The 21,827-nt window shown below is 44.1% G+C and overlaps 1 protein-coding gene across 6 annotated transcripts in view; it reads left to right on the forward strand.

Moving 5' to 3' along the window:
* The window catches only part of EFL1 (elongation factor like GTPase 1), a 135,246-nt gene extending 120,452 nt beyond the window's left edge, over positions 1–14,794 (forward strand). For all 6 annotated transcript variants that reach the window (XM_060097486.1, XM_060097484.1, XM_060097483.1 and 3 more), the window contains 2 exons: positions 4,241–4,425; positions 14,468–14,794. In XM_060097486.1, the coding sequence (XP_059953469.1) occupies positions 4,241–4,425; positions 14,468–14,656 (374 nt within the window). In that variant the 3' untranslated portion in view covers positions 14,657–14,794. The remainder of the gene's footprint in view (positions 1–4,240; positions 4,426–14,467) is intronic.
* The last annotated feature ends 7,033 nt before the right edge of the window (positions 14,795–21,827 follow it).

Below are 21,827 nucleotides of genomic sequence, written 5' to 3' on the forward strand. Positions count from 1 at the left end.
AGCAACCAGCCCACATTCCCCATTCCGTCCACAGCACACTTTATCTCATATTTGGTTGAAGACCACCTGCATCCTGTCGACCACATTTGCTTGATTTAGCAGTCTGGTTGTTCTGTGACAAAAGGAAAAGAGGTTTGTGTGACCTAGTTTATAAGAATAAGAAATGCCCACCTATTTCTTTGTGTGTGTGTGTTTTTAATTGAAGTTATACCGCAAGTGTTACCGACAGTAACAGAAACCACAAGATGAAAGAAAAATCTTCCGCCTTGGAAGTCAGCCTATCATTTTTCATTTTCTTTTACCATCTTTGTCCATAATAGTACATTTTGCATAGCTATTATGCATTATGGTAGAGGCAGTTTGATGTTTTGCTTTTTACATTTATTATTTGTTTTACAAACACTTCCATTTGGCTACTTAGTATTCATAATTTTCATTTTAACCTCTGCATAATATCCTATCAATTTGATGTGTTGTAATTTACTTCCCATCATCCCCAAATTGGAAATTCACATTGTTTCCTGTTTGTTTACTATTAGAGAAAACATTGCTGTGGACAGCTGCTTCCTTTCCTAAATTCTGAAAAAAAATAACATACCTTTAATTGCCAAACTTTCAGCTCTAAAGATGGTAGAATCTGCAGACCAATCTTAACTGCCTATTATGGAAGAAGAAAATATGTGTATAAGAATCTGTAATGCCACAAAAGAACAGATTAGGTTCAGTAAAGCCCAAATGGTGAAGAGATTATTTTGATCTTGGGATCTCACAGAACACTTTGTGGAACGAGTTGTTTTTGAATGGTCTTTAAATGATGAAAAGGATTTGACTATAAAGCTGGGCTAAGAGTATTGTGAGTTGGAGAAACTGTGAGCTCAGAGTGGAAAAACCTCAAACGTGTCCTGTGGGCAGTGAGGGGTTTACCTTGGCTTAGAGCGTAGAGTCTGTGCTCTGTGCTCTAGGGTCTGGCAGTTTCAGGAGCTGGAGTGGTGGGTTCCTGCCAGGTCATAGAGGGCCTGGAGTACAGGCTGAGACATTTATAGTGTAGTCATTAAAAGTGGAGCCCTGTTCAAAACCAGTTCAGGCAATTAACCTTTCTGGTGCTGCTTCTTTCCTGACGGATGCCTCTTCCCTGGTGCCTTGCGTACGGTAGGGCGCACCGTGATCTTCCTTTGAGTGAGTGAACAGATGCCTGAGGTGTTAACGACCAGTTGAAGGGGTATCAAAATATTCTGTCAGGGGCCACAGGGTCAGAAATCCTCAAATAGGACTGCATTCATTTCTCAGTGTAACCTCAGCAGTGGAGAGGGTCGCTGAGTGCATCCAAGCATTGGACACACCTGTCATGAGCGCCAAGTGTATTTGGAAGGTTTTGTTATAGCTGGTTTCCATTGTTCAGTGATCCATCACTGTGTCCCAGTTTTAGGATTTAGTTTTAGTGGAATTAAAATGGAATGGCCCAAAATGACATGATTAATTACATTCAGTTCCAATTGTAATGATTGATCCAAGCCTGCTGGCACGACCCATGAAGGAGGGGAGAAGCAGCCAGCCTCTGCAGCAGCAGCCAGGCGGCTCGTCCCTGCTGGCCCAGCTCCTCGTAGTCTGTTTGCCCCAATTTACTCATTCTTTCCCCCTGCCCACCGCATTGTTCTGTATTTACTTCCATAAACCACCTTAAAACTTTGCTTAGAGTGAGGTAGAGGAGTAAATAAAGATGACTAGTTCACACATGGTAGCTATTACAGTAATTTTTTTTTCTCATAAGAATCTCAGGCAAGCCATATATAACCTAGAGCGGATCACTAATAAAGACTAATTATTCTGCTTTTTTCAAGAGCTTTTCAGACTGTACCTAAAATACGGCTTTCAGTTCTAGAAACTGCTTTCCAAAAGCAACGTAAATAAATTGTAGTCATTCAAATAGGAAAGTGGTCAGGATGGGACAGGAAAGGAAGGTCGTGACAGAGAAAGAGGAGGTGTTGAGACTGGAGAAGAGAAGGCTGGATACTGTCTTCAAGTAGCTTAAAGGCTGGTCTGTGGACGAGGGGTTAAACCTGTCCCATAGGACAAAAACTGGGCCTAATGGTTAGAAACTTGGGGCTCAAGAATTGTCTACCAATCAGCGCTGTCCAAAGATGGAATGGCCTGCCCTGGGAGGAAGTGAGTTTTAGACATATGCAAGCAGAATCTAAATGACTACTGTGGTAGAACTTGACCCCTGAGTTCCCTTCTAGCCCACTGTTCTGTGATTCTCTGACTGAGATTTCTAGTGTGAATGACAGGGGAAACGACTTTAAAATTCAGGAGTGGAGTTGCCTTTCGCAATAGGCAATGTACTGTGTCTTAGACACGTTGAATTTAAAAGGAAGTTGCGCTCCACCGTGGAGATGCCCTGGCAGCCACAGTCCCAGTAAATGTGGGATTGGAGGTCCAGTGAGAGGCCAGGCTTAGAAATAGAGTCCCAGGAGTCCCAGACATAAAGTTAATAATTTAACCACACAAATGAGAAATGAATGGGCTTTCTGAAGGGAAAGTTTGTTTGGAGAAGGGTATGGAGCCTCAGTGAATACTCTTAGGAAGAAGTCATACCCTTAAGAATTATTGTAGTAGACAGTAGAGTGATGGTTGTTAGAGGGCCAGGGGTCAAAGGAAGGTGACACTAAGGTTGGAGAGATTTGTCAGAGAGGGTGTTGATCAGTAGCTGCAGAAACCGCAGAGAAATCATAGAGAATGAGGATTGAGAAAAAGACATTTAGGATAGGAATATGAAAATTATTGTGAAATTTCAAGGAAGCAGTTTTAATAGAGCTCAGGGCAACCGGTAGAGCCTGGCTGTTAAAGGAGGAGCACACAGTGAAGACGCGGGAGGCGGTCCCTTAGGGCATGTGGGGCAGGAAGAAGGGGAAACTGTGGAGGCCGGCGTGCGAGTGGGGAAGAGGACAACTGTGCCTGTCATCACTGATGGAATTTTTAATTTATTTGTTTTGATGCTAAGCCAAGAGATGCAGAAGGTCTGCCGGAGTTTTTAAGGTTTTTTTAATGTTTAAGCCTTGCGACACAATGGGTTTCCTGCCATTTGTTTTCCTTTATCCTTCCTAATAACCACCACCAGGGGGAAATCTAAGTCAGAGAGAAAAGTTTGCCCTGTGTCCTCCGTGCCTAGTCTAAAAAATAAAAAATAAGTAAGGTGGTATCCACACCAGATCACTACCCAGTTATTTAGGACGGAGGGAAGAGTCCAGAACTCAGTGTGGTAGTCAGAGGAGACTTGCACTCTGCTTCACTGCAATGTGTATATTTTTAAGGCTAATATATTTATAGATCACTTACGTAATTAAAATTATTTTTTCTAAATGGAAGGTGAAAGTGGGGGCTTTAATGAGTGTACCCATTAGCTAAAGCAAGTTCCTTCCAGTTGTCTGTGATCTCCAGTTTATCTCTGTTCTCTGCAGTCTGTTCTGCTTACTAATTGATTGGATAGTCTGAGCACCCAGAGGCAGTCATACAGAAGCCAGTCAGAGGGGAAGGGGTCTCCCTCCTGAGTGGAAGGCAGAATTGTGCCTAAAGATGAAATAAAAGTGTTAGCCAAGAGGATTTGCTAGAATTCCTGTGACGTGGCAGTAAAAATTGTTACCAGACATTAAAGATTCCAGACTATCAGTTTTCAGGTAATAAAACCCTTCTATTTGTACCACTGAAATATTATCAGCTTAAAACAAATACGAGCAAGCATATATATATGTGCGGCTTTAACTTTTAGTATAAAAATGTCATTGAGCCAGTTGATTGCTTACCAGTCCCAAATAGCTTGTCATCATGATAATTATCATCACATTAATAATGTCTTGAAATTATTAGAATATTTTAACATTTACAAAGCCCAGTCACACTCATCTCGTTGGATTTCAGACCCAAAGACACCTCGTAGTGAAATTGTATCAAAAGTTCCTTTTAATGTCTCCTGCTTCTCACGCTGTATTGAGGGGATTGTCTTTGGGTAATGCAGTTTGGGGTGATTTCACCTTTTGTTATCATTTGTTTCTAATTTTTCTATAATTGTCACACTTTACTGTTTAAATAAACACATGAAAATTTCCCATGCTTTTATAAACCAGAATTATTGGGAACAAAGTTAATCATTAGTTGATTGTTACAGGGTACAGGAGTAGTCCCATCGTTGTGTCGCTCAAGACGCGTAACCGGTCAATGAATTTAAAAGGTGTATATGGCTTTGCAGGTCGGGTCTATGCGGTCTTGTCAAAGAGAGAAGGTCGAGTGCTACAAGAGGAAATGAAAGAGGGGACGGACATGTTCATCATCAAGGCTGTGCTGCCCGTGGCCGAAAGCTTCGGCTTTGCTGATGAAATCAGGAAGAGGACAAGTGGCCTGGCCAGCCCGCAGCTGATATTTAGCCACTGGGAGGTAAGAATCCAAATCCCCATTCCTTCCTTTGCATCTACGGATGTGCTTCCTTATAGATGGCGCCAAGAGTAGCAGACTACTTCCCAGGCCATGTGGCCTTCCTCTGGCTCTGCTTAGTCAAATGGACAGGACAAAGCAGATGGCATTTTTTCATCCAGGTTGAATGACCCTTAGGTTATATATGCTGTGTAATACACACACACATATATATTCATTTTTTTTTCATTTGATGTAAAATTTAAGACAGAACATTTAATCCCTTTTTTCCCTCCAAAGATAATACTGTAGATAAGAAAACCACAGATATTTTGAAAGTGAAACTTTAAGGTATTGTTTCTTCTGGGGAAAAAGTACTTCTAGCATTTAAAGGCAAACAGTTATGCTTCTTACAAGGGACACCTTTAAATTATTACGTGTTACATATTCTTCAGTCCCCATTATAGAGATTCGAGGCTCCTGTGGCTTTCAAGTGTTGTGGAATAAAATGGCTCATCAAAACACTTCACTGTCAGTGTAGGGAAAGGTAGGTGAAAGGCAAACCTTATTTGTAATCAGAAATGCAAACTTAACAGGTCCACATTGCTTGGGAGAGAAGAGAAGATTGTGAACACATTGTTTTTTAACTTAGGGCAAGAAAATAATAACAAGAAAGGACGGGGAGGTCAGACCGGGCTTTGTGAACAGATCCTTAAAGGAAAGGTAGAAGCTAGCAGCTCAGGAGGAGAGAAGGACATTGGGTTAGAGGGTGCCTGTGTTGAGAAGCAGTGAAGGAAAGCTGTAGGGCATGTGCAGAAAGCAATGTGTTATGTTTCAAGACAAAGCCTTAAGGTCAGGAATAGCATTTTTAAACTGTAGGTTGTAAGTTTGAAAGGTGGTTTTAAGAAAGTTCTGTTGTCACTGTTTACAGGGGACCTAAGTAACTTCACATTATTCTCTTGTATCGTGGAGGTGTATAGTTTAGTGGAAGGAGCATTGACTTTGGTGTTGGGAAGTCCTGGTTTCAAATATTAATTCTGCCACTTATTTGGACAAATTGTGGAACCTCCCTGAGTTTGTTTTGCCCCTGAGATATAAGGTATATGGAATATCTAGCCTAGTGCCTGACACTGGTAGGCCCTCCCTGGCATGAAGATTGTTTTCTTGTCAACATTCTTAGAGTCTGTGTCATGTTCCTTTTGGCTCTCTCTCAGCAATGTGGCATTGCACTCAACTTCACACAAATAATCCAGACTTTTTCCTTAAACTATTTAAACAAAGCTCATGGTTTAGGTTCAGTGCTAAGCTCTTTTTACTTCTTTCACTTTCTTTAGCCAGCTGGGTCCCTTTCTCTAGAATGCTTCCGAGGAGCAGTTTAAATTTAGATAGTATAGAGGAATGGGAATAATTGAGGGAGAACTTTCTCTTTAAAATGAATTCTATAGTCAAGTGAATCTGGCAAAGTAAAGAAAGGTGACACTTCAGCAAAACTAACTTTGGACAGGGCAAATTTGATTTTAGTTGGGCAAGTTCATATCGTCTAAATTGATACAAGTGAAGTTGCTAGTCCAAAACACTCAATTGTGTCTGCTTCTCCTTAAAAAGAGAAAGTTACATTCTTAGTACTTGATAGAACTAAAGTTAATGTTCTAATTTAGGTTACATTTTTTTGGTTGTCAGTACAAACTACATTTTAACAGTGATTTACTATGAAATTTTTCTTGCATCTTTTTCTAGAAACTAAATGACGTTTTGATGGTTTTATTGGCCTATATCTGAATAGATGCCATTGCTGTACTTCATTATGTAGAAAACAGTAGCACAAAACATTTAAGTTATTTGTTAATGCCCACACTTATGGGTAGTAATTTCCCACTTATCCAAACTTATAGCTTTTTGGTTTTGCTTTTTGGCACTCAACTTTTACATAAAAACACAAACTAGTAAGAAGTAGAAGGAATGGATTTATAAAGGCAACTTCTGAAGAATTATGTCTATAGTGTAAATATATTACTGAAGTTCCTAATGAAAAACATTAGCATTATCCCCCATGTGTTTTAGTGACCAGATGTGTGATTACAGGACAGTGCAGCTAAATGATGCTTAGAACTGAAGAGAGACTTATTCCACTTCAAAGTAATGACCTTGAGAAGTGAAACACTTTCTTCATTTGTGCTGCTGTTGCTGAAAACTGCCTTCAGAACTTGCAGCTCATGCTTCTGAATATCTTAGAGATGACAAGTCGTCCATCTCATTCAGATGACCTTGAGAGTAGAAGGACGTGTGCTCACTCCCTCTTGCGAGAGCACTGGAATTACAACTAACTGCTGAACAGTCATCGACAGGAAGACACTGGAACTCACCAAAAAAGATACCCCACATCCAAAGACAAAGGAGAAGCCACAGTGAGATGGTAGGAGGGGCACAATCACAATAAAATCAAATCCCATAACTGCTGGGTTGGTGACTCAAAACTGGAGAAAACTTACATGACAGAAGTCCACCCACTTCAGTGAAGGTTCTGAGCCCCACGTCAGGCTTCCCAACCTGGGGGTCCGGCAACGGGAGGAGGAATTCCTAGAGAATCAGACTTTGAAGGCTAGCGGGATTTGATTGCAGGACTTCGACAGGACTTGGGGAAACAGAGACTCCACTCTTGGAGGGCACACACAAAGTAGTGTGTGCATCGGGACCCAGGGGAAGGAGCAGTGACCCCATAGGAGACTGAACCAGACCTACCTGCTAGTGTTGGAGGGTCTCCTGCAGAGGTGGGGGTGGCTCTGTCTCACCATGAGGACAAGGACACTAGCAGCAGAAGTTCTGGGAAGTACTCCTTGGCATGAGCCCTCCCAGAGTCCACCATTAGCCCCACCAAAGAGCCCAGGTAGGCTCCAGTGTTGGGTTGCCTCAGGCCAAACAACCAACAGGGAGGGAGCCCAGCCCCACCCATCAGCAGTCAAGCGGATTAAAGTTTTACTGAGCCCTGCCCACCAGAGCAACACCCAGCTCTACCCACCACCAGTCCCTCCCAACAGGAAACTTACACAAGCCTTTTAGATAGCCTCATCCACCAGAGGGCAGACAGCAGAAAGAAGAAGAACTACAATCCAGCCTGTGGAACAAAAACCACATTCACAGAAAGATAGACAAGATGAAAAGGCAGAGGGCTATGTACCAGATGAAGGAACAAGATAAAACCCCAGAAAAGCAACTAAATGAAGTGGAGATAGGCAACCTTCCAGAAAAAGAATTCAGAATAATGATAGTGAAGATGATCCAGGACCTCGGAAAAAGAATGGAGGCAGAGATCGAGAAGATGCAAGAAATGTTTAACAAAGACCTAGAAGAATTAAAGACCAAACAAACAGAGATGGACAATACAATAACTGAAATAAAAATACAGTAGAAGGAATCAATAGCAGAATAACTGGGGCAGAACAGATAAGTGACCTGGAAGACAGAATGGTGGAATTCACTGCTGCGGAACAGAATAAAGAAAAAAGAATGGGGCTTCCCTGGTGGCGCACTGGTTGAGAGTCCGCCTGCCGATTCTGGGGACACGGGTTCGTGCCCAGTCCAGGAAGATTCCACGTGCTGCGGAGCGGCTGGGCCCGTGAGCCATGGCCGCTGAGCCTGCGTGTCCGGAGCCTGTGCTCCACAACGGAAGAGGCCACAGCAGTGAGAGGCCCGCGTACCGCAAAAAAAAAAAAAAAAAGAATAGGCCATGGGAAGAGGGCATACTCCGTTAAGAGGGCATAGTCCCGTTAAGAGGATGCTGCCCAAGTCCATTGCCCAGAACACATCATCCCGCCACATCTAACAAGGCTCCGTCTGACAAGGAGGCTGGGCAATGTAGTCTTTAACTCATTCAGGAGTCAGCAAACTAGGACCCATTACCTGTTTTGGTAAATAAAATATACTCATATATAGCCATACCCATTCATTTACGTATTTTATATGGCTGCTTTCAAGCAGACTTGAGTAGTTACAACAGAGACCATGTGGCCCACAGTCTAAAATATTTACTGTCTTGAGATTTATAGAAAATGTGTGCCTACCTACCCCTCCCCCCAGAACCTAGGTCATCTGTATGCCCATCTGAAATACTAATACCAAAGAAAAAGAGGATAATAAGTATTTAGGAACAGTTAATACAAAACAGAGTTTTACAAAACAGGCGGTTTTTGTCAATGTGAAAACCATGATGGGCTTCCCTGGTGGCGCAGTGGTTGAGAATCTGCCTGCCAATGCGGGGGACACGGGTTCGAGCCCTGGTCTGGGAAGATCCCACATGCCGTGGAGCGGCTGGGCCCGTGAGCCACAACTACTGAGCCTGCGCGTCTGGAGCTTGTGCTCCGCAGCAAGAGAGGCTGCAACGGTGAGAGGCCCGCGCACCGTGATGAGGAGTGGCCCCTGCTCGCCGCAACTGGAGAAAGCCCTTGCACAGAAATGAAGACCCAACACAGCCATAAATAAATAAATAAATAAATAAATAAATAAAAATTAAAAAAAAAAAAAAAAAAAAAAAACCATGATGGTTTTTCAGTCTCCTTTCTCTCTCAAAATTAAAAAAAAAAGGGGGGCGGGGGGGAGCTGAAAGTTAACCTGACATACTTAATAGTAGTTTTTTCAAAAATATTAGTTTTTGACTTAGTTACAGCTAATCATTACAAATCCGCCCTTTAATAAATAACTTGAGAGAAAAATGTAGTCAAGGAAAGTTTGCTCCAGTTTTGTACCATCCTTCTGTCATCCCCTTGCCACCTGTCATGGTCCTGTTCCCAAAAGCTTCAAATCTTTTGAAAGTCTAGAAAACTACATTCTAATTAAGTGTCATTGATCTGATCTTTTCTGGCTGTCTCAGTTTTCCCCCATAGTTAGGTTTAGAAATAACACAGTTGTTGAGATCTGGCTTCTCACTCCCAAGGCACTTTTTTTCATTTGTATTCTACGACACCATATAATTTACAATCAAGAGCTTTTGAGAGAAAGTGCTTCAAAAAATAGAGAAAATAAAATTACAGGCATTTTCCATGAGGAAACCTTTGAAGTCAGCAATCTCTTAATTTCTCTTTCTATGTTTTACCCTTCTATGAAAAAGGAAGAAAAGGAGCTAATAACAGACACAGAAGGAAAAATATTACCAGCCAGTGCTGCTCTACATGTATGTCAGCATAACCTCAAGACTTGCTGCTGAGGGGTGGGCTAAAGTTCACTTTAGGGTAAGGAAGAAGTGATCACAATCGCACTGAAGAAGTGTATTTTGGACATGGTGTTTGCCACCTGCCAGCCGTAACCATAGGGAAAATTGGGCAAAGTATTGAAACAGAGCTCCCAAAGCTTTTTTCTTCTAGGCTTTTTTTTTTTTTTTTTTTTTTTTTTTTTGTAGTAATGCTCAGGGCAACAGCTAGCACTTGGGTGCCTTTTTTCCTGTGAGTTAGAAAATGGCATCCTCTTTAGGCTGTGGAGCTGCCAAAAAAACCATTCTCACTGTAGGCACGTGAATTCTGGGTGAGCCAGTTAGAAGAAAGCATCTTTTCTTCCAAACTGATAGCAAGCTCTGCTCTTTCGCCTCAAGGATGCCTTTCTGTGGAGCATCTCCTGGACAGCCTTTGGGGTTGCCTTGTCATTACCCCACTGGGAAAATTCAAAATGACCCTAACACGGTCAGGTGGGACTGGACCAAGCTAGTCCTTTTCTGGTAAAGTGTACCCCATTGCCCCTTTTCTGAGAGTTTGTTTGGCATGCTGAGGCAAGAAGCTTCCAGATGTCCATACAGATACAGGAGGAGTGAAGGTGAAAACAGCAGCTGCCCGTGCTGGACAGAAGAGGTGTGTGAGCAGTGGGCCCGCATCGGGTCGAGTCCCCCGGGCAGCTAGAGATGGGCACAGAAAGCGGCCCTGGCAGCTCGGAAAACAAACTGAGCAAACCTCAGAAATATATGCTGAGGTCCCAGGCAAAATTGGACCTTTCTGAAGCTCTGAAGTTACATTTTTGAAAAGAGGATACTCTGGTCTTCAATTGGCCAGTCTGAGTCTGATATCTCCCAACTAACACCTCACTTATTTCTCTTTATAAAATTTGTCACTTTTTTAAAACTGGATTAAAGATGTATTCACTGCTACCACTGAGAACTGCTAAGAACATGTGGCTTCTTTATATTCTATGATGGGTTTATCATCCAACTAGTTAGAGGAGGGCACTGATAACTGGCTTAAAACTAGTCTCTTAAAAGTATAGTCTTTGTGGATGACTGCCCATGTAAATGTTCCATTTCCTGACTTTCTTCTTCCCCTCTCTAAGCAACAGGGGGCCTTCTGTGGAAAGGAGGAGGGGAGCCTCAGCTTCAACACAGTACCCTAGATCCTCAGTGGCTTTGGCCAGGAAATGGCTTGACTGGTCCAGTCCCATCTGGCTGCTGGGGCCAGTATGGTGGCACCAACCAGTTTCAGGAATCTCTCCTACCAACCACTTGTCTCTAGCCACAAAATCCCCACGTGCAACTGCCTTTGTCCTGCCCCCAGGCTTCCACCAGCCTCTCAGCACCTTTGAATCCACTCACCAGTGTGTGGGAACTTCCAGATCAGCAGTATCACCCCACTACTCTGGTACCTTGTCAGATTAGACTTGGATGTGGCAGGGCCCCAGCAACCTGCTAATACTTGGCTAATGGCACCTTGGAGATTTTGCTTATCCTCTGTAGATGTATACCCTGATGACACTTGAGTCCTCATACCTAGCATGTCATCCTTCTTCAGCCTGAGGGCACTGCTCTGTGCTTTGACACACTTAGGAGGTTGTGACATGTGGTTGTGGCTGGGGGTGGGGGAGGAGAGTGGCAGACAGGGTCCCCAGAGGTGACTGTGGAAGCAAAGGGATTCATCTCCCGGGGACAGAATGCAGTAGCAGTTCTTTGAGTGGGTCTGTTTTTCCAGCCACAATAGGCTGGTGGTTCATAAAAGCACACAGAGACACTGCCCACTTTCCAGACTCTCCCCTTCCACTTCCATTCAACTGTGCTTACACCTGTAGCCCTAGTCTTGAACTCTTCAGTGTCAGAGAGAGTGGTGATGTGTTTTACTACATCTCTGGCATGACTTTGCATACATTGATGATCTCATTTAGTCCTCATACAATCATAGGAGATTAGGACTTTTAATATTACACCTTTACAAACGAGAGAACTGAGGCACAAGATGCCTTTAAGTAACTTGCCCCAGTCATGCAGATCTGACTTCAGCACCAGCAGCATCAACCCCTGCGTTACATTCGCTCCAGCTTCCGCGCCTGCCTTGGATTTAGAGATGTGCCAAACCCTTCCTGGATCTGGGCTTACACACAGACTCCCCTACCAGCCCTGGGTAACCATCAGTCTGCATTCTATGTCTGTGATTTATCTATTCTGGACATTTTATACAAATGGAATCATATAATATGTAACCTTTTGTGTCTGGCTTCTTCCACTTAGCATACTGTTTTGGAGGTACATCCACATTTAGCATGTATCAGTATTCTTTGTATGGCTGTGTAACATTCTGTTGTATGTATTGTATACCATAGTTTGTTCGTCCATTGATGGACATTTAGGCTTTTCCACCTTTTGGCTGTTGTGAATAGTGCTGCTATGTTCTTGCACGTATATGTATTGATACTTGTTTGAGTTCCTATTTTCAGTCCTTTGGGGTATATACCTATGAGTAGAATTGCGGAGTCGTATGATAGTTATGCGTTTAACTTTTTGAGAAACCGCCAGACTTTTCCACAGTGGCTGTAGCATCTTACATTCTTATCAGCAATGCATGAGGCTTCCAGCCTCTCCACATCCTCACCAACACTTTTTTTCCATTTTTTTAAAATAATAGTCATCCCAGTGGGTGTGAAGTGGTAGCTCACTGTGTTTTTTTTTTTTTAAGTAAATTAATTTTTCTAGGTTGCATTGGGTCTTCATTGCTGCACGTGGGCTTTCTCTAGTTGCAGCGAGTGGGGGCTACTCTTCACTGCAGTGTGCGGGCTTTTCATTGTCATGGCTTCTCTTGTTGCAGAGCACGGGCTGTCGGCACGCAGGCTTCAGTAGTTGTGGCACTCAGGCTCAGTAGTTGTGGCACGTGGGCTCTAGAGCGCAGGCTCAGTAGCTGTGGCGCACGGGCTTATTTGCTCCGCGGCATGCGGGATCTTCCCGGACCAGGGCTTGAACCCGTGTCCCCTGCGTTGGCAGGCGGATTCTTAACCACTGTGCCACCAGGGAAGTCCCGTCACTGTGGTTTTGATTCGAATTTCCTTCATGACTGATAACGTTGAGCATCTTTTCAATTGCTTGTTGGCCATTTGTATATCTTTCTTGGAGAAATGTCTATTCAAGTCCTTTGCCCGTTTTTTATCAGGTTGTTTGGTTTTTTTATTGTTGAGTTCTAAGAGTTCTTTATATATTCTGAATATCAAGTCTGTCTTTTTAATTTACTTATTCTCCCTTCAGCAGTTTTCTGTTTAACCTACCCACTGAGTTTCTTTGTTTTTTTTTAATTTTAATGTCTAAAATTTTAATTTCTGGGATTTCTACTTCTTTCTTTTTCACAACTGCCTAATGTGTTATGGATGCTATTCCCCACCTCCATCTCCTTTATTTCTTGGAGGATTTTTAAATGAACACTCTAGAATTTTCTCTTCAGATTACCTTATTATCTCTATTTGATTATTCACTCTCCCTTTTGTTGAGTCTGGCTCCTGTCTTTCATGGTGCTGGATTTCCTTTTGTCTTCTATATATCTTACTGGCAGGGTCATTTTCAGCAGGAATTCTCTCCTCCTCGGTCCTCATGAGTCCCGTAGCTCTAACTGTAGCATTTGCAGTGGCTCAGCTTGGTGCCTTCACCAGTGTGGATGGTGCAGGACAGCAGACTCAGCACAGGCCGAGTCTGATCTTCAGAAGGTGACAGCTTTTATCTCATGACCTACAACTCATTTTCAGCCACAGCCCTGGGCAGGCATGGTTATTCCAGCTCCAGAGAAGAGTGGATGGTTCTGGTCCCCACACACCTGGTTTTATGTGGCTTTGGGCCCATGCTATGCACAGCTGTCTTGGCTCCCTATGGGAAGTGGATGGGGCTTTTGCCCTCACGTATTACTGTGGGCTCTCTTCTCTCCCTCCAAGAACCTCTCCCTTCCTGGTCCACAGAAATTTCCTTTTCTTGTGTTGAAGAGTGACTATTATAAAATAAATTTTTCTTTCATTTCTGCATTTTAAATTGAAAAGTGTTGGGATTTGAGACCACTTGAGAAATACCACCTCTTTCCTCCCAATTGAGAAATAAGAAAAAACAACGAAAAGAACAAGGCATATAAAAATCAGAATCTCACTATTATTACTGATAAAGCTGATCTTGTGGAATGTGGTCTTCATCTGTAGGCAATACCAAACTCCTAATACTGCACTGAATTTTGGAGCAAAAAGCTCAGAATAATCAAGAATGGACTTACATGGGCCTCCCTGGTGGCGCAAGTGGTTGAGAGTCCGCCTGCCGATGCAGGGGATATGGGTTCGTGCCCCGGTCTGGGAGGATCCCATATGCCGCGGAGCGGCTGGGCCCGTGAGCCATGGCCGCTGAGCCTGCGCGTCCGGAGCCTGCGCGTCCAGAGCCTGTGCTCCGCAACGGGGGAGGCCACAACAGTGAGAGGCCCGCATACCGCAAAAAAAAAAAAAAAAAGAATGGACTTACATGTGTTGGTCTTTGCTGAGGACAAAGGCAAAATTAGTGAAGTGACACTGATACCCAGGTATATCCTAGTGAAAGGGAGAGTTTTTTCTATTATATTATTCAAAATTAATAGTTTTCTTACTTAGTGTTATGTAAAGGCTCTAGTAAAGAATAATATGTATGTTAGAAGTTTTGTTGAATCTACTTCCATTTGTTCATACCGCCTGTGATCCTTCATATTTGTTTATTACCATTTCTAGCAAGCTTAACTCTTCATTGCTTCATTTTATTCTTAAGCTAAGACTGTATGAATTGGCATTTGAAATGAAAGTATACTTGTCTAATCTAGCACATTCTGTCACCTTCTTTTACAAGATCATTCCCAGCGACCCCTTCTGGGTACCAACCACTGAGGAGGAGTATTTGCACTTTGGGGAAAAGGCTGATTCTGAGAACCAGGCCCGGAAGTACATGAATGCGGTACGAAAGCGGAAGGGTCTTTATGTGGAAGAGAAGATTGTGGAGCACGCAGAAAAGCAGAGAACCCTCAGCAAAAATAAGTAACTACTACTGTTGGCAGATTCTTCTCTTTGTAATAAGTTAGGAAGTATCACCCAGGCTTCGATACTGGGAAAATTTCTTTATGCTGCATCATCTCTGTGCATTCACTTTCAATAAAGCTGATCCATATCATATTTTAAAGAGGGCGTTCCAAAATGTTTTTGCAATTGATTCTGGTACAAGGCAAGAAGTTATAAATATTGCAGTGTTGCCTTCTTCCTACCCTATGTATAACCCCTTGGCAGCAAGACTCATGCTGTGGTGAGGGTAACCTGTTAAGTGCCGGGGGCAGGGTGTGCATATCCCCCAGTGGGCTGGGTCCTCTACACTGAGCACCCACCCCTCTGCCTGTCATCAGAGTGTCGCACTTCTGATTACATCCTCCACTTAAACATACTTCATATTTAATCATTGAATCACAGCATTTAACATCATTTGGAGAGACTGCGTACTTGAGAGACCAGCTACCTTTAGGTTAGTTAAACCAAGTCACTGTTACAGCTGATTCATCTTACGGTTTATTTGTATAGCAAAACAATGTAATGTTCAACTGTTAGCCTTTAAACCTTCTGTTTTTACACTCCCTCATAAATTGCATCACTCATATTTAAATAAATGTTAATTAAAGTTATGCCCTATACCTTTTTCTTTTTTTAAAAAAAAGGTAAATTTCTATAATTCTCTTGGCTGTTTCCTCTTAGCCTTACTAAAGGGATATTAGCTAATATGATGAGATTATTACCTTGATTGTAAATACTTTCCCTAAATCTCCTCAGTTGCCTCATTCAGGGAGATCCCCATATAAGGTACAAATGCAATCCAGTCAAAAATAGATTTTATAATTTTTGATATGCTAATACCTTTTATAGCCACTTAAAAGAAGGATTCTTTTTCAAAACACCTAAAATTATCAGACCAGGCTTGAAATGCTATTAATGTTTTTTTGTTTGTTTGTTGTTGTTGTTTTTAATAAACTCTGTCATTCTTAATACCAGAGCCCTGGCATATCTGGTCAAGTCTAATTGACCCAGACTTTGGGGAAAATGTAGCTAGATAATTCACTGTCTAAGTGGAACAGATACTGATATCTGAATTAATTTAGAAGAGTTATACCACATATTGGTTTATCTGAAAACTTTGATAACACAGGAAAAGCTAGCACATCGATTTATAGCATTTGTAAATAATATCATTCAAACTGCCAGATGTGCTATAAAAAGTATTCTTAGACTATACACTTTATCAGCAAATGCTACATTTAATGGAGAAAAGAGGCATAACCCAGAAAGAGTCGGAGCTCTTTCTGCATTCTCTTGGGCTCTGCCAGATGTGCTGTTGTGGGGAAGTGGCGTGTCAAGTGGATAGATTGCCTCTCTTCCTTCTCCACGTCTGGGGAGACAACAACAAGCAGAAATGACCACGAGCAGGCAGGCCAAGGGCTACAGCTAATCCGCCATGCGAGTAATCTGCTGTGGTGTGTAATTGGTGAAGGGGCCCCAGCCACGGATACCCCGTCCATGTGTGACAGCATAGTGAGACTGTGTCTCTACTTCGTGTCCCTATGGCACGCTCAGACCCTAGCCTCAGTGTACTGAATTCAGTGGAAGTGAACCAAGGAGTTATCCGTCCCAAAGTGGGATGGGGATGTTCCTGTTCTTACATGGGGATTAGTTTCTGGCAGTCATTTACAGACAGGCCTCAGGGGCAGTGAGGAAGCCACAAAATCAAGACCCTTACTCCTGGAGGATTCTGGCATTGAGGTCCTGAGGTCTCAGAGGACAGGCATAGGCAACATTAACCTAATGCCTTTTCCAAGGCAACCCCAGGGCACAGGTGGGCCAGGGGCACAGAGTCTGGAAGGGTCAGAGTTTTCATAGACTTGAGGGGAAATACCCATCTCCTATTATGACCCTGGGTGTATGGGTTGGGGGTGTGTGGTGTGTGTGTCTGTGTCTGTGTCTGTGCAGAGAGGGAGAGAGAATTACTGGATCCTCACACGTGTTGTATGGGAATAGGAGTAGGAAATCATAACGGCCTAGTAGAAGTTACATTCACAGCCCATGGTCCCATATCTCATTTAGTTGCACCTCTGGGTAAGCCCTGCTCTGAGTACATCATAAAAGGATTCCAGGGACTGTTGCCTGATTTGTGTTAGGTCAGGGAAATCATCAACAGAAGCTGAATCTTCACTGTAGCAGAGGATGAGGCGAGGATTTGGGGCATCTTTATATTTATGATATTTATATTCTGTGCCTCAAACTTAGGTAAAGCTACCAGTGTCCAAGATTCAAAATCATTATCTATATGGCTCAGATTTATGGCTGGTAAATTTGGAAAAATAATTGATTTCAGAAATTAGATTAAAAAAATTAGAGTAACCTGTGCTTTTGGAACTGTGAAAAGGGAACTGGATAAGAAATATCTCTTCTCTCCTGTCTTACAACAACAAATAAGACCCAGAGCCATAGAAGGCTTGTCCTGGAGCCAAAGCCCTCCAGGTGAATAGATTATTAAATCCCAGAATTAGAAGGTGTGCCATTGTGAAGCAGTCCAAGTAATCCTTTCTTTTTAAGGCAAAGAGCACTTTAAACTTCCTAAACTAGAAAAAAAAAGATAAAATTAATAATAAAAGCCAAGAATTTAGATCAGATTCTAAAAACAGGATTATGAATGTCAACCTAAAAACATAAACCAGACCACGGGAGTAAGAAGACTTTCCTTTGATCCTGTTCCATAGACAGAACCCGAGGCACAGAGAGCATCTTCTCGCAATTTAGGAATGAGCGGTGGGGAGGCTTCTCACCCTGTGGCATGTCTGCCCTGCAGGGAACGACCAGAGCCATATGCCGCAGACTCCAGGGAAGCAAGGGAGCACCGACCAGAGGAGATGGGAGGGCGGAGGGGGCGGAACACGAGGAAGGGCTCGGGAAGTGAAGGGGCCAAGGCCCTCCCAGCTTGGCCATTCCTGGCCCAGGGCTGGAAGGCCAGAGACTTGATCTTGAGTCATGGGGATGGGGTTTCTCCCAGCCCATGTGTCCCCTCCCTCCGGTGTTCCTGAGGAAGTTGCAGAGGGCCAGGCAGTTGTATTCCACCCCGCAGGTCCCTTCCAGCTCACCTCGGCCTCAGGGCTGGGAGCGCTGGGAGCACACGTTTGCTTTGGGGGTTGCCCTTTGCACATCTCTGCCAGGCCTTTGGGTCTGGCTGAGATTATTTTGTATGATTTTGGTTCAAGGCAAAAGGTGTAGCAGCTCTAATTCTGCTGTCCCAGATTTCATGTGATTTCTCATAAACAAACAGCCTTTCTTGTCCAATTTAGAAGACCTTTTTACCACAGCTGCAACTTTTACCTTTTTGCAAATCATTGATCTTGAAGAATTTTTATTTCTTAATTTTTTATTTTATTTTTTATTTTTATTTTATTTTATTTTTATTTTTATTTTTATTTATTTTTTTATTTTTTATTTTTTTTCCTTTTTTTTGCGGTATGTGGGCCTCTCACTGTTGTGGCCTCTCCCGTTGCGGAGCACAGGCTCCGGTTGCGCAGGCCCAGCGGCCATGGCTCACGGGCCCAGCCGCTCCGCGGCATATGGGATCCTCCCAGACCGGGGCACGAACCTGTATCCCCTGCATCGGCAGGCGGACTCTCAACCACTGCGCCACCAGGGAGGCCCTTTATTTCTTAATTTTGAATGACCATTTGTAGCATTTTTTCCCAAAAAGTTGTTATCTGTTGTCTTTCTGAAAAAATAAAAAACATTTCTGTGAACCACAGAGCCGTGATATCATCAGACAGTACCATAGTGGGGTCAGGAGCAGCGAGACAAGAGCTTAGGGTCCTGTCACTCCTACCTGGGTGACGCTGGGCAAGTCTCTGGAAGCCTTACATCCCTCAGATGTAAGGTGGTCGGTAATTGCTCATGTGGGAGGGGTTGTTGGGAGGAGGAAACAAAATAACCCATGTTAGGACACAGTACCTGGTGTATCGTGCCCAATATATTAAAAGCAATTATCATTGCTTTTTTATTTTTATTACAATCCTGAGGCAGTGCACATGCACGGAGAGGGAAGATACCTGATTTCAGGCCGATTACACAATCAGTTGATTTGATCTGATAAGACAAAAATTCAGACTGCGTATTTCACTTTTCTTTTTCTCTAGTGAGGTCTTCCCATCCTGCTGACCTTGAGCACTCTGGACCGAAAGTGGGGAGGGCGGCAGGACTCGAAATTCCAGGGGTGCTTGCTTTCTGGTTTCTTCACTTTTCACGGTCTTTCCTTCAGGTCAGGTTTTATACTGTAGCCAGCGCCCCTTGTCAGATTATGTGTTGTCCCCAAAGCATAGCAAGTGGGATCGGCCAGCCCCAAGACCCTTCGCTTTGGGCACCGCCCTACAGTTGGCCTTCGGACAGTGACTGATTCTGCTTAAGGCCAAGCCGGATGAGCTTGCCTGTGGGGTGCCCTTCATCCATCCTTCGTGGACCCACGGCAGCCAGTGCTTCCGGCTGGAACGGGAGCTACAGGAAAGTGTGAGGGCTAGGCCCGGCCGAGACGGCAGCTTCCTGGGTCTCCATGGGGTCGTCCCAGCTCCTGAAGCCCCCCCTGCGCCGACTCCCCTTCCTGCCCCTCTGCTTCGGAGGCAGCCCTCAGGGCCACTCTGGCCCTCGCCACGGGCCTGGCCTGCCCCACGTGGGCCGTTTGAACTTCACTGTGCTCTGCTGCCACCGCAGCCTGCTGTCTTCCCAACTCTGGGAAGCTCTGACTTACCACGACTCTGCCAGCCACCATTGCCTTCCACCTTTTTACCCTCCATAGGTTTGACTTTCTTTTCTCCCCGGCCTGGTCCCCAGGCAGCCACATCCACCGAGCATAACCATCCCTGTGCAGACCTGCTCTGGTCAAGGCACTGATGTTACCTTCATGGCCAGAGCCAGGGCTTCCTCCAGCCAGCCCTCTGGGCTGCTCCAGAACCTCTGGCACAGGGGCCCATTCCTTCGCCTTTTCAAAGAGCAGGTGGGTCAGGAGTGCCTTGGAGAAAGCAGTTCACGGACTGGTGACGCTGCGGTTACTCGGGAACGGGCTCCCCGGGGAGCCCACCGTGGGGGGAGGCCTGGCGCCCAGCAGAATTGGGTGCAGCGGGAGGAACTTGAGCAGCAGGGGCTCCTGCTCTGGCCACTGAGTGCACAGCAGCATCCACAAGGGACAGGAACGATCCAGAACCTTCTAGGAAAGTGACAGTGGGCTTCAAGGCTGGTGGGAGAAAGATGCACGGTAGCTGAGCTGACCCTGCCCTGATTAGACATTTGGAGACAGTGGATCCTCCAGAGATGGGCTTTCAAGGCCTGGTCTACAGGGGCCACCACTGCAATTGTCCCCTCCTCCCCCCACCTGGACAGTCCCCCTTGCAGCGTTCCTGCTGCTGTAGAGAAGCTCGAGGCGGAGGGGACGGAGGACCAGGGAGTTGCCCTGGACCAGACCCCGAGAATGGAAGCCAGGTTGTAGCAAGTCCTCTGGCAAGGGACCTGAGAGGTGGGTAGTGACCTTTTGTTAAATTGGCTCCCCCTCTGATAGTGACCTGTTGGATCCCGTGTTTGGGCTATTCACATCTATAGTAGTTCTTAGCTGTTTTCTCCTATGCAGTACCCAGTAGAGAAAAGCCTTCTGGAAATAACACCCTGCTTTTCTTTGGGGAAACCACCTCATTCCTACTTGGTCCGTGAGGTTGGAGTGGGTTTGACCTCACCTCACCTGCATGTGACCCAGAATGGGACAGTTGGTGTATTCAAGTCCCTTGACCTCTTTGGAATGGATGAGAGACCAATTTCTGAACAATTTTGAGCATCTAAATTCTGTACCTTAAACCAAAGCTATCCCTGGACTTTTCAGGTACACGAGGCAGTAAGTTTCCTCGCCTTTTTCTGTCGAAGTCAGTTTGAGTCGACTTCAAATCACAAGCACTGAACAGCCTTGACCAATACAACACCTTTGATCCTGACACCCTCCTCTGCTCAAGAATGTCTTGTGGTTCCCGCTGTCCCCCCACCTTCACCCTGTGTCCTTCCCATCTCTTAAAGCCTGGGTCCAGTGCCATCTCTATTAGGATGTCACCTTTCTCATTGCCAACCAAATGAGCTTATCTTTTTCTGATGCCCATAATATTATTTGCATCTCTTTTATGGTACCCAGGGCATTCTGGTAAGTGTGGTTTGGGTACAGATCCTGCCCCATTTACTTATTTGAAAGCTTGAAGGTGAAGATTTTTTATACCATCTGTGCCTTGCACATAGTAGATGCTCAGTAAATCCTGGTGGAAGTGTATGGATTAGCCTGAGTGTACACTTAGTCACATAGAACCACACTGAGAACATAGTTCTCCTGGCTCTCTTCCAGTGTTTCTGGGATGCCACACTTCCTCCTTCCTGAGAGAGGTGTCTTAGTGGCATGGATGTGTCCAAGAGCAGTGCTTCTCAAAGTGTGGTCCCCAGACAGCATCACCTGGAAGCTTGTGGGAAATGCAAGTTCTCGGCCCCCGCCTAAGACCTCCTAAATCAAACTGGGGTCGGCTCAGTAAGCTGTGTTTTAACAAGCCCTCCAAGTGATTCCGATGCATACTTCAGTTTGAAAACTACCGCCATAGAGATTTCAATTGACAATTATTTAAAATTATACTTTGCTCTTTTTGAAATTTATCTTAACTTCTTCGTGATTTACAAGTGAAAATGCACACTACACATCTTAAGTCTAACTTTAAGTAAAACTTGCAAGGTCTCATTTGGATAATTAACTTTCTTCCACCTTACAGTAGATAATGGAAACTCTTAACTCTTTCCAAGTGTGTACACTGTTCTTTTAGGATTGGGAGACTAAAGGTCAAAGGAGAGAACTCACCAAAAAGTATTCAGTTTGAAAAAGAGCATCCATATGGTGTTCGTTCTGGACAGAACATTTTTGGAGGAAGAAGTTATTTGCCTTTCAAACCCAGAAGGAGCAAAGAAAGGGAGGAACCAGCTCAAAGATCTGGGGCACTTATAAATGGACTTTTAAGGTGAGAGGATTGGATCAAACTGGAAAGGTTGTTTGAACATCAGATTTAGATGTTTCTTTTTTTATTTGCCCTCATTCAAAAAAAAAAAAAAAGAAAGAAAAAAGAAGTGACCTTATGAGATGTCTACTTATG

Source organism: Mesoplodon densirostris, chromosome 4, assembly GCF_025265405.1.
Source record: "Mesoplodon densirostris isolate mMesDen1 chromosome 4, mMesDen1 primary haplotype, whole genome shotgun sequence".
NCBI classification, from domain to species: Eukaryota; Metazoa; Chordata; class Mammalia; order Artiodactyla; family Ziphiidae; genus Mesoplodon; species Mesoplodon densirostris.